This window comes from Pipistrellus hanaki, assembly GCF_964339955.1.
Source record: "Pipistrellus hanaki genome assembly, chromosome: 1".
Classification (NCBI taxonomy): Eukaryota; Metazoa; Chordata; class Mammalia; order Chiroptera; family Vespertilionidae; genus Pipistrellus; species Pipistrellus hanaki.
Window position 1 is genome coordinate 33,648,577 of NC_140503.1, and position 15,759 is coordinate 33,664,335.

General features: G+C 41.7%; 1 protein-coding gene across 3 annotated transcripts in view; it reads left to right on the forward strand.

Annotated features, from left to right (window-relative positions):
* Nucleotides 1-3,544: 3,544 nt before the first annotated feature.
* Nucleotides 3,545-15,759, forward strand: part of SLC35F4 (solute carrier family 35 member F4) — a 157,314-nt gene continuing 145,099 nt past the window's right edge. The window contains exon 1 of one of the 3 annotated variants that reach the window (XM_084905254.1): nucleotides 3,545-3,883. In XM_084905254.1, coding sequence (XP_084761380.1) covers nucleotides 3,778-3,883 — 106 coding nt within the window. In that variant the 5' untranslated portion in view covers nucleotides 3,545-3,777. Of the gene's footprint in view, nucleotides 3,884-13,849; nucleotides 13,887-15,759 lie in introns of those variants that run through there. The other 2 variants (XM_084905252.1, XM_084905253.1) reach the window with 2 other exon arrangements.

The following is a 15,759-nucleotide window of genomic DNA, read 5'->3' on the forward strand; positions in this document are numbered from 1 at the left end:
GGTACATTATATTAGTTTCCCAGAGGGGAAAAAAGGTCATATTCTCTTCTTTCAGCATCTTTTCTTGGTAACTCCAAAAAGGTGGTTGGAAAGACTTAATCCCCAGATTTTCTTACTCCTAGCTGCTAATCAAAGTAAGGAAGACTAGATTGCATGGATCTTATTTTACTAACCCTTCCAAAGTATAAAGGCTGGTGACAGACTATATATCCTGGAATAGAATTTACATCCAGTGATCATATTTAGTTTCTAATGTTATTACTTAGTATAGTTTTTTTCAGCATCAGACACAAATATTGTAAGTGACTATCACATGAGCTATTTTATAAATGATTTGACATATTGTTTTATAACACAAATAGCTCAGTTCTGTATACTCAGTATAAATATCTAATCTGACTAGAACAGACTATCAAAATAAATATGGTCCAGATATCGAAAGTCCCTTGAAATCACAGACAGCTGCCCAGTGCTTACTGTAGTAGAAATATTCCTGTAAACTTGCATACAAACCAAATTTTTGTAGGTCAAATTAAGATTTATGTAGGAATTAGTTTACTGTTTGATTTACTAGGGAAATTGCCTATAAGACTCTGGTTACTATAAGGAACCATTTTGTTAATCAAATAACTACCTTCATTCCTCATTTGTTTATTTATATTTTTCTTTATATTCCAGGGCAGGTTTGAGGCACATTGATAACTTACATTTTGTAAACTGGAATTTCTACATTGCACTTGTCAAAACTGGTACACTGAGGCAAACATATAAAAATGTTTTTTAAAATTCTCCCCTCAAAACACTTTTGATCATTTTTAATGTAAGATGACATCTGAAAGGCTAAAAAAAATGTTTATCAAGTGTATGAAAGAGTCCTCATTACTAACAGAAATTTGCTTCTTAACATATAATTGTAGAATTTCTATTTCATTAAAAAAAAAAAGTGTGCCCTAGAGTTGTCAGGGGAGATGGGTGAGGGCTGGGTGAGAAGAGTGAAGGAATTAAGCAAAGAAAAAAAGAGAGAGACTTATGCAGACAACAATATGGTGATTGCCAAAGGGGATGGAGGTGGGGAGAGGTAAAGAGGGTAAAGGGGAATAAATGGTGATGGAAGAAGACTTGACTTGGGCTGGTAAACACACAATACAGATGATGTATTGCAGAATTGTATAACCTGAAATCTATAGTCTTATTAACTGATGTCAACCCAATAAAATCAATGAAAAATATGAAAAAGTGTGTCCTAGAGTATAGCATCTGCTTGAATTTACTGTTTTAGTTACCCTATTATAGATGATTACAGAGAAATTTGTAAATGCTCTGCCATCTAAAAATTAATTTCTAGGTTGGTCTGAGAAATTTTATAATTTCTTTTAGAAACATAGACTCTCATGGGTATATATTTACTTAAAAATATGTTGAATTTGCTGTTTGTGTGAATGAAATTCAGTTAAATACATTTCACTTACTCTGGAAATTTCTGTAAACAAAGCAGAACTTGGGAAGAAGGCAAGAACTTATATAACAAGTATAATTTAGGATTTGCATATATTAATTATGGCAAGATAAATTATAAACATTAATAGGACAAAGCCACTTGTCTTTCAAGTCTCTGCATATTTATATTCCTGTTACATTAGAAGGTTTTTGCTTAAATTGTTTTTTAATTTCTTTCTTATTGAATTTATATGTTAATATGCTACTGATTATGATGTTATTAAAACACATAGTAGATGTAATATAGGCAAATTTGTTTTATAGAAACTAAATAAAAAGGACATCAATTAATGGGATCAATCCATTTGACCATGTACAATGCATACATTTTATATAAGGTTTGCCACAGAAATAAAAATAATAAACATTTGCTGAAAATTGCTTCAGGTTGTTGGGGGGGGGGTGGTGTCAGTGGAAATGTAGAAGTATTATCCTTTCATTTCTTGCTCGAAATGCTCAGCTCCCCACCAATGCATAGAGTTGCTTTTTCCTTTCACTTTATTTTGACTTTTTACTTCATTTCAACCCTTCCATCTTTCCTAGCCCAGAAAGCAGGTGTGGGAGGAAATTGGTTTCATTATGAACTTTCTCCCAGGCACAATCATCTCAGATTCACTCCACTCTCAGGATTCTGTGCTAGGCTTTGTGTCCCGGTGAAAACCCTCAACACATTGTGAAATGTAATACTGCAATTTATTTATTTATTTATTTATTTATTTATTTATTTATTTATTTACCTTTTTATTCCTCCCTCCCCCTTGACCTCTCCCAGCTCATGTAATACTGCATTTTTATAAGCTTACACTTCATCTTTTAAAAAAAGTTTGCATATTTCTTCCCTCTGAAGGACCCACACACAATATGGAAAATGCTTGAAGGCAGAATGGCGTGATAGATTCATTGGCGGTTTCAGAAGAGGCACTGAAGATTACATGCTTTCATTCCCCGCCCCCCCCCCCTCCGTCCCCCCCAATCTTTAGAAATGTGAAATCTGGCAGGGGTGTCTGCAGCTGGCTCTGGATGGAAGGTGGACATTATGACCCCTAAGCTGATGAGCTGACACCCCACCCCACCCCCTCACACACCTTTAGGTTCTGAGGTGAATCACTGAAGATTCTGTTTCAGGAAGCTGTGACTGCAAACCAAGAAAACAGAAACCATCCCACTGCTCTCTGACCAGCCGGTGGGTCTCCTGTCCAAGCAGAGTCACAGCGGAGTCACAGCCGAGGGCCAGGGGAGGGTGCCCCTCTGAGCACACAGCCTCAAGGACCTTCTAGACTCGATGGGAAGTCTGGAGACTGTAGCTAAAACTTTCACCTGCCCAGACAGCCACAGTTAGAAGGGCTCCCCTCCTCCACCCCCTCCCCCCCACCCGACTTTTCGGCAGGAAAGAAGAAAACCAGCTCTCCTCTGGGCCTTTGGAATGGCACAGTAAACATGCTGTGAGCAGCTGCGTCTCCCAAGCCTGAGATGTTTTTTTTTTTTTTTTTTCCCTTGGAGGATGGAGGGCCCCTGACCTAGACCGTCAGACCTTCCTGGTGGCTGGATCTCTTCAAGTCCTTGGGTCCATCATACCTGGACAACCACTGCATGCTCCACCTGCTGGGGCCTCATTTTTCCTACAATAAGACTGTCCTTTGGGCAAGTTTCAAGAACTGATGAACGCCTGGGGTATAGACGTTAATCTTGCTCATCATCCTGGCTCAGATGGTGCAGGCGCCCCGAGGGATCGATCCCCTCTCCGAGCCACAGGGTGCACCATCTCTCTCTCCTCTGAACAGCCCTTTCCCCACTTGAATCCCTCCCCGCCGAGGCCCTGCCACCACCTCACCCTCCCTTTCCCCACCCCCCTGGACCAAGCATCCCTCAGTCAGGTGGGTAGGGGGATGTCTACCCTTCCGGGAAGGGGCGCCAAAGGGTTAATGATGAGGAGAGCCGCGGAGGCCAGGTGGGGCGCCCACAGCCGCCCGGTGGGCGTCGGAGGGAGGTGAGGGGGCGCTGTTGGGGCCGCGCTGCGCCGGGCGGGCGGGCGGCGGGCGGGCGGGAGAGCTGCCAGGCTGGCGGAGAGGACGGCCGGAGTGGGGGCCGCCGCCGCCGCTGTGATGCTGAGCCCGTGCTGCGCCGGGCGGTGCAGTCAGAGCCCGGGCGCCAGAGCGCCAGCTGCAACCTCGGCACCGGCACCGGCACCGGAGGCGGCGGCGGCGGCACCTGCGCCAGCTCCCGGGCCCCGCGCTGCCCTCTGCGCCCCGCCAAGCCCGGGGCCGCCGCCCGGCGCTCTCTATGGATGTCAAGGCGGCCCCCAACGGGGTGGCCACCATCGAGGACCGGATCTTGCGCATCACCGGCTACTATGGCTACTACCCGGGTTACTCCTCCAGCCAGAAAAGTAAGACGCCCGCCTGCCGCGGGGCTGCCCGGCTGGAGAGGGGCGGGAGGCGGGAGGGAGCGCCGTCCGGACACCTGCAGCCTGGCCGCCCGCCGGGGTCACTGGGGGAAACGCGTGTGCGCTGTCCTCGGTGCTGAACCTTGGAAGCGCCTTGGGGGCCCCGTCGTTTGTTCCTCTGAGTTTGGAGACGGTCGCAGCCTTAGGGGTTAGAGGCGCAGAGGGGACCCGGTGAGCTCTCTAGACGGCGGTCGGCCCTTCACCCCGGGCTTATTTACGACCCGAGGAGATGAACATGGCTGTGGACTTAGCGGGAAGTCAGCCCTTTGGGGCTGTGCTCTCAGAAAGCCCCTACTGGGTGCCAGGCTGCGGGCGGGGTGCCGAGTACGCAGGTGGGTACGTTCGGGGGTGGAGTCAGCCGGGCGGCGGGTCCAGACGTGGGTCCTGGCTCCCGCTGGGTCAGCCTGCTCTCTCCGGCTGCGGAGACGCCAGCAGCGCGGGAATGACTCCTGTTAAAACGTCTTGGGAGGTTCTCGATCCCGGGCAGAGAAAGAGCCTGCTCGGCTCTCCCAGTCCGGAGTCTTGGAGCTGGGAGCCAGAGACCCGGGCACAGGACCGGGGCGGGGCAGGGGCGGGTGGAGGCGCGACAGGGCCACCCGCCCGCGCTGCCCTCCGCACGTCGCGGCTTCCTCCGAGCCCCATTCTGTTCGGTGGTACCCACTCTCTTCTGGCTAAACAGGTCCTGAAGCACGGATGCTTTCCCGGTTCCAACCGGGGCAGTTTTGAGGGGAGGGAGAGGAGGTGCGCTCTACTCCGGCCCCCTCCCCCAACACACAAACCCACTGGCTGTGTTTACTGGGATTAGTTCTGCCAAGCGATCTAACTGGAGCTCGCTTCTTTGTTTCTCTCTTGGGGGAGTAAGCTGCGGCTTAATTCCCAGGCAAGTGGGGTTTCACTTCTATATCAATGCACTTCTGTGGCAATGGATGGCGCTTAATTTATGTTTTTGCTTATTTTTAACCAGAAGGCTTGGAAGCTCCTGGAAGCATTTCTGATTTGTATTTTTTTTCTGTGACATTTGGGGTACAAGCAGCATTGCAGTGCATCTGAAGCAGACAAACCTTGACACATAACCAGAAAACACTATTTTCCCCCCATGTAACTTTCTCCTCCACTATGGTCCATCTCTATTGAATAACAATTCAAGAGCTTTCTTCCATGGGCTGTCTTTACACAGATATTTTCTATTTAAATATTTCATTTGGCTTCAGGAAAGGCCTATCGGATTTGGATGGTTTCTGTCTAGCTGTTTTTAGCATTAGAGGCTTACATTATTCATTTTCCCACAAAAGTAATTATATAGTGTTAGAATTTTCTGGAAAGAAAATAACATGCTGTGGAATGCAGTTTGAAGTCTTTGTACTACAGACTCAAAAACTCATCCCTCTCTGTTGGCAAAGGGTTTCTTTTTTAACTCTAGAAACATAAGTGAAGGCACTAGGATACCATGTGGGGGTTCTTTAGATTTTACCCATGAATATTTTTATAAGGAACCATGGATTTTGGCTTCTTAGAGAATATAGAAGTTATCTGTGAAATTACAAGTCTCAGGGTAGTATATTGTTATGATTTTTATCACAATGGAACTTTGGTTAATAAAGAACAAACAAAAAAGAATACTGGAAAAGTGACATTTAAATAAAGACATGTTCCTATTACCTTTCGTACTTGCTGAAATAGGTACACGTGTTTCATTTGCCCTACAGTAACCAGATAAAAAGAGGAATGGGCATTGGCCAAGTCAGGAACCGCAGGTAAAAGGAATAAAGACGGGCACTTAACCTAACTTCAGGCCACGGAGTTCAAACAGTGAAGGCAGAGAAGCTCACAAGAAGAGAGAATTACATGATAATCAAATGACTTAGATTTCTTGTGCTTTCAGAGGTAGAAAGAGATTGCACAGGGAAGGAATAGGAGAGGAGAGAGCTGGAAGAAAGCCAGGCAGCTGAGCACCATGAAACAATCCTGCTCTTCATTCAGCTTTCACTAGTAAACAAGCACAGCGAAGCAAACCTGTACAGTATGGCCAACTGATTTAGCTGTTACCAGGCATGATCAACAGCTTGGGAGACGTCTGTGGGGATGTAGTATTTATGAAGACACTGTGGTGAGGAATATATAATATGTCAAGGCAAGGTGACTTTCCGGTTTTCTGACTGCTCGTGTATGAGGCCTTAAGGATGGGATGATCTCCTGATACCCATGCTGTTGACCGTTTTAGAAATAGGTGGGGACTCACCTGAGAATACGCATCCATGATCAGCCTCATGTTAGTGCATCCTGATGCCACCCCTGCCAATCAGGGAAATGAGTACTTGTCCTGGACAAGTTCTAGTAGTCAGGCTGATATGAAATACATATGTTTTATTCTGATACATATAAATGATATGGAGATGAATAAAGCACCTGTCTAGCCTGTAGTTACTTATGGACTGCTAGGGGAAATAGATCCTTCCTTCAACAGGTGTTAATTGAGCACCTCCGATAAGCCAGGAATGCATCAGTGAACAAAACAGACAAAAGTGTTTTCCTTTTCAGAGCTTAAGTTCTAGTGGGAGCAGACAGACAAATAAACAAGTTATCTAGTATATTTCAAGGTGGCAGCTGCTTTGGAAAACTACAACAGTGTGAAAAGGATAAAAACATTCTGAAGGGGGTAGTGATTTAGCAATCTTAAATGAGATGGTAATATAAGGCCTCATTGAGGAGGACACGATTGAGCAAAGACCCGAAGGATGTGAGGGAGTTAGCCAGGTGGACATCGGGAGGATGGCATTTCAGGCAGAGGGAGCAGCCAGTGCAAAGCTCCGAGGTGAAGGATACCTGGCATGCTAGAGAAAGAGCAAGGAGGCCTGCCTGGATGAAACGTGGTGAACAGTTGGGGCAGTGGTTGGAGATGAGATCACTATGACACAGAGGCTTAGATGAAGTAGGGCCTCATTGGCATTGTAAGTGGTTTGGCTTGTAGGTCTATTCAGGGTTTTTCAGAGGAGTGATGTGACTGGACTAACCTTTCAAAAGGACCAATTTGACTGCTCTATTGGGGCAGGAGTGGAAGCAGAGAGACTAGTTAGTATGTTATTGTAATTACTTGGGTGAAAGATGATCATAGTTTGAATCAGAGTGGCAGCAGTAGAGGTGGTCAGATTCTGGATGTAGTTGAAATTAGAGCCAACAGAGTTTCCTGATGGGTTGGATATGGTAACTGCAAGAAAGAGAGGAGTGAAAAGTGATCCCATCTTTTCTGATTGGACCAAGTTTGAGTTGCCAGTGGCTGCAGTGTGGAAGGCTCCAAAGTAGAGAAGTTTAGGGGGTTAGAGGCTAAGGATAACTTTGATAACATTTTGGAAAGGTTAAATGTAGCCGGAGATGTTGAACAAGCCTGGAGATGTCTGAATGGAGATATAAAGTAGAGATTTTCCAGCATTTGGATGTTATCTAAAGCCTAAGACTAAGGAGATCTCCAAGAAATAAATGATACAGAGAAGAGAAGAAGAGCAAGGACTGACCTGAGGGCCACTCAGACATTGAGAGGTTGGGGAGAAGAGAGGAGTCATTAAGAGACCAGAAGGAGTTCCCAGGGAGGTAAAATGAAAACCAGGAGCTGTGATGCCCTAGAAGCCAGAGAAGGGTTTCAGAGGGAGGGGATTAGCTGAGTCCAGTGCTGCAGAAAGGCCAATTAAAATGAAGAGTGATAACTGACCAGGGATTTGGCAATGGGGTGTCACTGGCTACCTTGACAGAGCAGGTAAAGTAGTATAACATGGATTAGAATGTGTTTAGAGAGAATTAGAGGAAGGAATTGGAAATGTGAGCATAGACAAGTCTTTAAGGGTTTTTGTGCAAAGGGAATCAAGAAGAAATGGGGATGGTAGTGTTAATAAGGTTTTTATTTTTAAATGGCAGATATAACAGCATATTTGCATGCATGTGAGAATGATTCAATAGAGAAAGAAAATTAATGATGTTGGTGAGACAGGGTACACATTTAGTGCACAAGGGAAGGGACATTGCTTTACTTTAGATGGATATAGGGCAGAGTGTGTGGGTGCAGGTTCTGGAAGATGGATAGCTGAGATGGTGGGAGTCTGTTGAGGTTTTCTTCTTGTTGCCTTAGTTTTCTCCGAATAGAAAGCAAGGTCATCTACTGAGAGTAGGATTTGGGAGGAGGTGATAGGGGGTGGAGGAGAGAGAAAGCGTGAATAGTTAAATAAGGAGAGTGTACAAACTGGGGAAGTGCAGTAAGCTTGTCTGGCTGCCTTAAACAGCCCACTTAAAAGTTTCTGGTCACATATTTAAAGTGAAACTAGCCAGTAGGTTGCTGTATTCACTGACATGGTGTATAGGCATGGAGCAAGTGAAGAGAAATATTTAACTGGAGTTTCAGGGGGTTGTGAATGTATGCAAGAAAGATCCTATATAATTAAGAGCTAATATGCTAGTTAAACCAAACAGCAGAACTACTGTCTGAATGACCTTCCTGAGTCCCTTGTATGAATTTCGTACATTGGGCCTCTAGTATTATTATAATGATTCACCACAGATTTTAAATCTGGTAAGTAAAGAAGAGAGGAAAGAAAGATGATTGGGGAGGGTGAAAAGTGATAGGATCAATAGATTGGAAATCTCTGTGGGATCAAAGGCTAGTGGAAGTTAGCTGAAAGAAAAGGGGTAGTGGTCAAAAACATAAGAGGGTTGTATACTATAAGAAGTCATTTCCTTAACTCAAGTCAAAGGATAAACCCATTTTGTTTTATTGTATTCCATTATTAATATATTTGGGGTGAGCCTTCTTTTTGTGCTTGTATAGGAGGCGGTATATTGTGTATATAGTAAACTAAGCCATAGTGGTTAGGAAATTGATTCTAGTCTTAAACCGTCCAGCAACTGGCTCTGAGACCTGGGACACTTCTCTTGGTAGACATCAGCTTCCTTGTTTGTAAAAAAAGGGTAAAGTCTCTGCCTCAGAGCAGCCAGGCAGCACACCAGCTTTGACAGGCTTCAAAACATCTCACCCTGGGTGGAAGAATCTTACCCAATAAACTCTAGTAGTAGTATGTTGCCTCTGTGCACTCTACCTCTTATCTCAGATGGTGGCCAGTTGCCTCTCTGTTTTATGTCAGCCTTCTGTTCTTTCTATTCCCCAGTAAGTGACCAGGTTCTGTGGTTGTTTCCTACTGGTAGTTGCATAGTTACGGTAAAACCTTTTCCCCTTGCACTGATCCTATCTCTGACCACCTCCTGCCCCAAAAGAATTTGACTAACTTCTGGCTCCTATGGCTCTCTGTGTTCACCAATTGCTGCTATGACTCACCATTTCCCAAGGTTCCAGCTTCAGCTGTCTCTCCTTACTCTTTCCTTTCCCTGAACGAGCTCATTCAATCCCATGGCTTTACTATCTTCCATATGTCTATATTTCCAGGTTCACTCTTTCTGAACCCAAACCCGTATTTCAAACTACCTACTAGAATACCCACCTGAATGTCCTCCAGGCATGTCACACATAAAACTAAATTTATCATTCTGTTCTTAAATGTGCCTTTTCCTTCTTATTATGCTTTTTAGCTTCTAATATCTATATCCAACCAATTGCCCAGAGTTATCCTCAAACTCTACCCTTGCCCCATACCCCATATTCACTTAATTGTACTATATCTATCCTACCCAAAATAAGTGCTTTACTTCTATCCATCACATCTCAAATTATTCTAATCCAATGTGCACACCTTAACCACATTTAATTCCCTGGAATGCAAATCTGCTCACCTCCTTTTCCTAATAGTCTGAAATAAATTTTCAGTTTCTGTGGAATGAAGTCCAAACTTCTGAGCACATCATAATATGAGTCCATCTTACATTGTTTTATTTTAGTACACATTCCTCGCCTTCCTTCCCTCCAATTTCCAAAGTAATGCACGTTTAGTGCAGAAAATCTGGAAGGCAGAGAAGCAAAAAGAGATTAAAATAAAATTACATATAATTTCACCACCCAGGGGTGATCAGTGTTAACATTTTGGTTAACACTATTCTTTTCTATATAGACACATGCAAATACTTTTTATTTCATACCCAACATTTCCCTTGTTGGTCTATATATTAACAATGTATGCATAGTCTTGAATATATTGAAGCACCTTAATAACTTAAGATGATGAATTTTTAGTTAACTTTTCCTTCTTTTTTTAAAAAAGTATATTTTATTGATTTTTTACAGAGAGAAAGGGAGAGGGATAGAGAGCTAGAAACAAACAGCCTCCTGCACACTCCCATAACCAATGTACATACCCTTGATTGGAATCAAACCGGGGACCTTACAGTCCACAGACAGATGCTCTATCCACTGAGCCAAACCAGTTTCAAGTAATTTCTTCTTCTTAATTTTACATTCCATGTGTTCCCTCCCCTCAACCCCAAACACTGGACATAGTCTCATCAAGCAGCTCGTTGTTTTCATACCCTTATTGTTCCCCATGTATTAAGACCCACAACGACTTCCTCTCTGTTTTCTTCATCACACTCTGGAAAGCTCCCATTTATCTTTTAAGGTTGAGTTTAAATGCGCTGGCCTTTGTAAAACTTCCCAATCGCCCCAGGCCTGGTTAATCCTTCCTGCCTGCTTCTGCAGTACTGTTCCTCACCTCTGCCCCAGCTTTTAGCACACTATTTTGGACTGTTTGTACCTGGCTACCTCACCCACAGAGCTGGGGAGGGCAAGGAGTTATCTTTATTCATTTATTTTCCTCTTAGGGGAAGTGACTAGTACATTCTGAGTGTTCAATAAAGTTAATTGTACTAGTGAATGAAGGATTACAGTTGCCTCTGAAGAAATTGGAGAGCTAATTATTTTCACACAGAAAAAGAAGAGTACAGGATGGTAGATATCAGAGAGAAATAAAAAAGTTTTCTCGCTATGAATGAATCAAACAGATGTGTCTATTCAAAGAATGAGATTACATCAAATCATATTTTATGATCACTTTACTTTTGTGGTGGTAACTTCTGCATTTGTGTCTTTCCTATTTCCTTCATAATGTTTTCTGTACTTGAATGAGGGGAAAGGCAACTTTCAAAAAGACAGAGTAGTGCCCTAGCTGGTTTGGCTCAGTGGATAGAGCATCAACCTGTGGACTGAAGGGTCCTGGCTTCGAATCTGGTCAAAGGCACATGCCCAGGTTGTGGGCTCGATCCCCAGTAGGATGTGTGCAGGAAGTAGCAGATGATTCTATCAATTGATGTTTCTATCTCTCTCTCCCCCTCTCCCTTCCTCTCGGGAATCAACAAAAATATATTTTTAAAGAATTATAATTACTATAATTATAAGAAATAAAATGTAATCCCCCAGAAGTGGTTATTATTGGTCTTTATGGTAACAATCTATACTAATAAAAGGGTAAAATGCTAATTAGACAAGGTTGACAGGCCATCTTCCAGACATCTGACTTTCTTCCAGGCAAATCCATGGTGGTGGGGGCTGAGGCAGAGGCAGTTAGGGGCGATCAGGCCGGCGAGGGGGGCGGCATTGGAGGCGACCAGGTCAGCAGGAGAGGACCATTGAGGGCATTAGGCAGGCAGTCGGACCTCCCCTGAGGGATACTGGATTGAAGAGGGTGCAGGTCAGGCTGAGGGAATCAAATTTTGTGCACTGAGCCTCTGGTATTTATATAAGCTTTAAGCATTCTAATTGGAGTAAGTTATAAAATTGTCTCCTATTGGTGAAATGAAAACACCAAATATGTCTCCCAGTTCATAGTCTGTTTATACTCTGATAATAAGCTTTATGCTTCTTTGTATATATAGGCAGTATTTTTTAAACAGTTATAATTACCATTAGTATGTGGTATTGAGAAAACTTTGTAACAAAGTTTTTAACTATGACATATAAGAGCTATGTTGATCCTACATAGCATTGTACATGCTATTGATGTTGGAAAATGTGGTCATTTCTACAGTGTTAATTTTTATGTGTATTTTTCATTTAAAATGTAAATTTACATGTAACTGGGTATTTGTATTATAAAATACTACTTCTACTACTAGCTAACAGGTGGATTTAACATTAAGTTCAGATATACTTTCTTTAGAAAGCCTATATTAGGTTTGTTTGAGGCCATGAGGACTAATGCAAAGTCCACCAGACTCTGCTGTGATACTTGCTAGCTTTTTAAAGTTGTGTAAGTTGATGTCTCAAATCAATAATTTTGCTCTTGGAAATGGGAATAATAATAATAGTTGCTTCACAGGTCATTGGGAGGATTATGTAAGATAATGTATATAGAATATCTGGCACAATGCCCAGTTTAATATGGAAGCTGTTATGCTTATGGAGGAAACCAGTAGATTTGGTTTCATAATATCTAAGAGCCTTGCTCACTTTTTTCTCCATATTCAATGTTGTTCTTTGAACTGTTGAAAATTGTGTTACAATAAGGTGAAAAGATAATTTACTAATTACTCAAGTTCACAATGGTTTTTATTTTTGAATGTTGCCTTCCACTCCTTACTCATTTCTGGCTAGCCTCGTGCTGTAACTGAAAGGGGCAGTCTTTCCTGGATTGTCCCTAGGGATAGTTTACAATTGGCTAGGGGCCATTTGTGATGAGGTTAAAAAATAAAAAAAAAGGAGAGAAATCTAGAGCCTATGGATGACAGATGGGTCTGTATATCTGGAGATGTAGAGGGGAGTGCAGGGGTGAGGGATGGGGAAAATGAGGGGAAGAGAATGGAAGAGAAGAAGTGTAGAATCTGAACTGAAGATGGGTAGCATGAGATGGGGTGGTTAGGGTTAAATAGGATTGGGAAGACAAACAAGTGGAGAGGAAGTGAAGGCTGAAGATTAATTTGGATTCTTTCTGTTGGAAATTGTATTGTTCCTTTTATATGTGGAGTCTTATAGGGCAAGTTCCCTGTTTAGTTATTCATATAAATATGAATAGGGTGTTTTATGTTCTATTTTTAAAAATACATCCTTATGTCATAAACACATTTATATATTTTTTTCATAGTCTTAAATGTAATAGTTATAATTTTTTAAAGATTTTAAATTGATTTTTAGAGAGAGAGAAAAGGAGAGGGAGAGAGAAATATTGATGTGAGAGCGAGACATTGATTGGCTCCCAACCTGGGCATGTGCCCTGACTGGGAATCAAACTGGCAACCTTTAGGTGCATGCGCGACATCCAACCAACTTAGCCACACTGGCCAGGGCAATAGTTTTATATATATATTTAATGTTATGTTATAAAGTATTTAACTAACAGATACAGGGGAATATAGATAAAAGGGGAAATATTCTTGTGACTCTAACATAGCTAATGTTATTTTGGTTAATTTCCTTCCAATCTTTCTAATGCACATATAGCTTCACTTCTTGATTTACTGATAAACAAGCGGAGAGGAAGTGAACTATAGTGTAGTCATAATTATGATATGTATACAATATTGTGCCTTGCTTCTTTTCCACTTAACATTTTAGAATAAGCATTTTCATGTTTTTGAATTTATCTGTTATGAGAAGTTGGAATTAGATTTTCTTTTCAGAGACTTTGGATTAAAAAATTTGGGCAAGTTGTTTCTCAGTTATTTGAAACTAAATAAAATGGAGAGACCTGGAGTGTTAGTGAGGGCTTCTGTAAAAAAATCAATAAAATATATTAAAAAAGAATCCATGTACATACCTACTTCTTAGGGACTTTTGAGAATGAATATTAGAAGTGGAGAACTTTTAATTTCTATTTTTTAAATTAATTAATTTATTTTTTTTTCTGAGAGAGAGAGAGAGAGAGAGAGAGAGAGAGAGAGAGAGAGAGAGAGAGAGAGAGATTTGCTTGCTGTTCCACTCATTCATGCATTCATTGGTTGCTTCTTTGACGTGCCCTGACCAGAGATCGAACCCACAACCTTGGGGTACCGGAATGACACTTACCAATGACCTACCTGACCTGCCAGGGTGAGAACTTCTAATTCTCCTTCATTTTTATAACAATTGTGAGCACTTGAAGCGGGAGCTTTTTTTTTTTTTTTTTTTTTTTAAATATATTTTATTGATTTTTTTACAGAGAGGAAGAGAGAGGGATAGAGAGAAACATCGATGAGAGAGAGTCATCGATCAGCTGCCTCTTGCACACCCCCTACCGGGGATGTGCCCGCAACCAAGGTACATGCCCCTGACCGGAATAGAACCCGGGACCTTTCAGTCCACAGACCAACGCTCTACCACTGAGCCAAACCGGTTTCGGAAAAGTGGGAGCTTCTTATCTTGCCCCTTTCTAGTCCTCATCCACATAGCAGCCTTTGTGATCTTTTAAAAGCATTAATTGAATTATGCCATTCCTCTTGGTTAAAGACCTTAGTGACTTCCTGTGTCTCTACAAGGCCTACCCCTGCCGGGTTCTTCAGGTGGCCCCGCTCTTCCACGCCCTCATTTTGCTTTGCTCAATCATACCGCATGTGCTCCAGGCCCCTTTTCTTTCTCTGAGCCAGTGAACAAGCCCCCTCTCTCCCTGGTGTTACCTGGCTGGCGCCTGGCCATCTCTCACTGCCTCAGAGAAACCTTTTTAGCTTCACACCACTCAGATCTCATGCACTTTTTTTGTAGCACTTACTACAAATTGCAGTTGCTATTTACGTTGCTCTTTTTTTGGGTAGCACTTATTACGAACTGCAATTACTATTTAGGTTGCTTTTTTTGTGTGTGTCTTTCCTGCTCATTTGTCTCTTAGCTCCCTAAAGGAAGGGATGGATGGGTCTATTTTGTTCAACACTCTGCACCTAGCAGACAGAACAGTGTCTATACACTCTATAAATATTTGTTGGATGATTAAACCTTGTTAAAAATTGAGTAGACTTAAAAAAATACTAACATTTTGGGAGGAATATTATTAAACTTACAGAAAAGCTGCAAAGATAATAGAGAGTTCCTGTATAACCTCATTCATTTCTCCCATTTTTATCACTATATTTCTAATATGTATTTGTCAAAACTAAGGAACTAATATTGGCACATTACCATTAATTAGCACCTAGGCTTCGTTTATATTTCCCTTGTTTTCCCATTAAGGTTCTCATTCTGTTCCTGGATCCAGTCTGGGATTCTGCATTACACTTAATTGTCACATCTCCCAAATAGGGTTTTAATACATTGAACTTGAAAAGGTAATTTCAGTTTTATAGGAAATTCCTGGCCTAATTTTTAGGACTTGGATGAGATCACATTTGAACATTAAACTACTAGTGTTCAAGGTGACATTGGATTAAATTCATGTTTGAAATGACCTATGACTTAACATGATAATTACATAGCATCTTAGAGGACTGTTCTATAGTATAAAACAATAATTTTTAACATTTTGGGAGGCCCAGAAATCTTTGAAACCTAAATAAAACTACAAACTATATCCTCCAATGCCCATATATACCAAACATTTTAAGCAGTTTATTTTATTACACTAGAAATTTGTTACTTCACAGGAAGAGGCTCTAAAATTGATAATTCCAACAAATTGTATCTGTTTATTTTATTTTATTTTATGAGGATGGGTGCAAAATTTAATGGCAATGCCTGAAAAATTGAAATATTTCAATTTTTTTTAACTAAAATAAATATAAACCAGTTTTATTCAAAAGTGAATTTTAGTAAGAACACTCTTACAGTTTGGACTGAATAAGAAACTGAAATTTTGGAGTGGTCTTAGGCATGGGGATATGCAGCTGATCTTTGACATCCAGTTGACTTCAACTTGATTAAAATTTTAACACCTTCTAAAAACTTTACTAGGCTATGAGGTAGCAAATAAAGTTAGAGATCCCATAACTTATTTTGC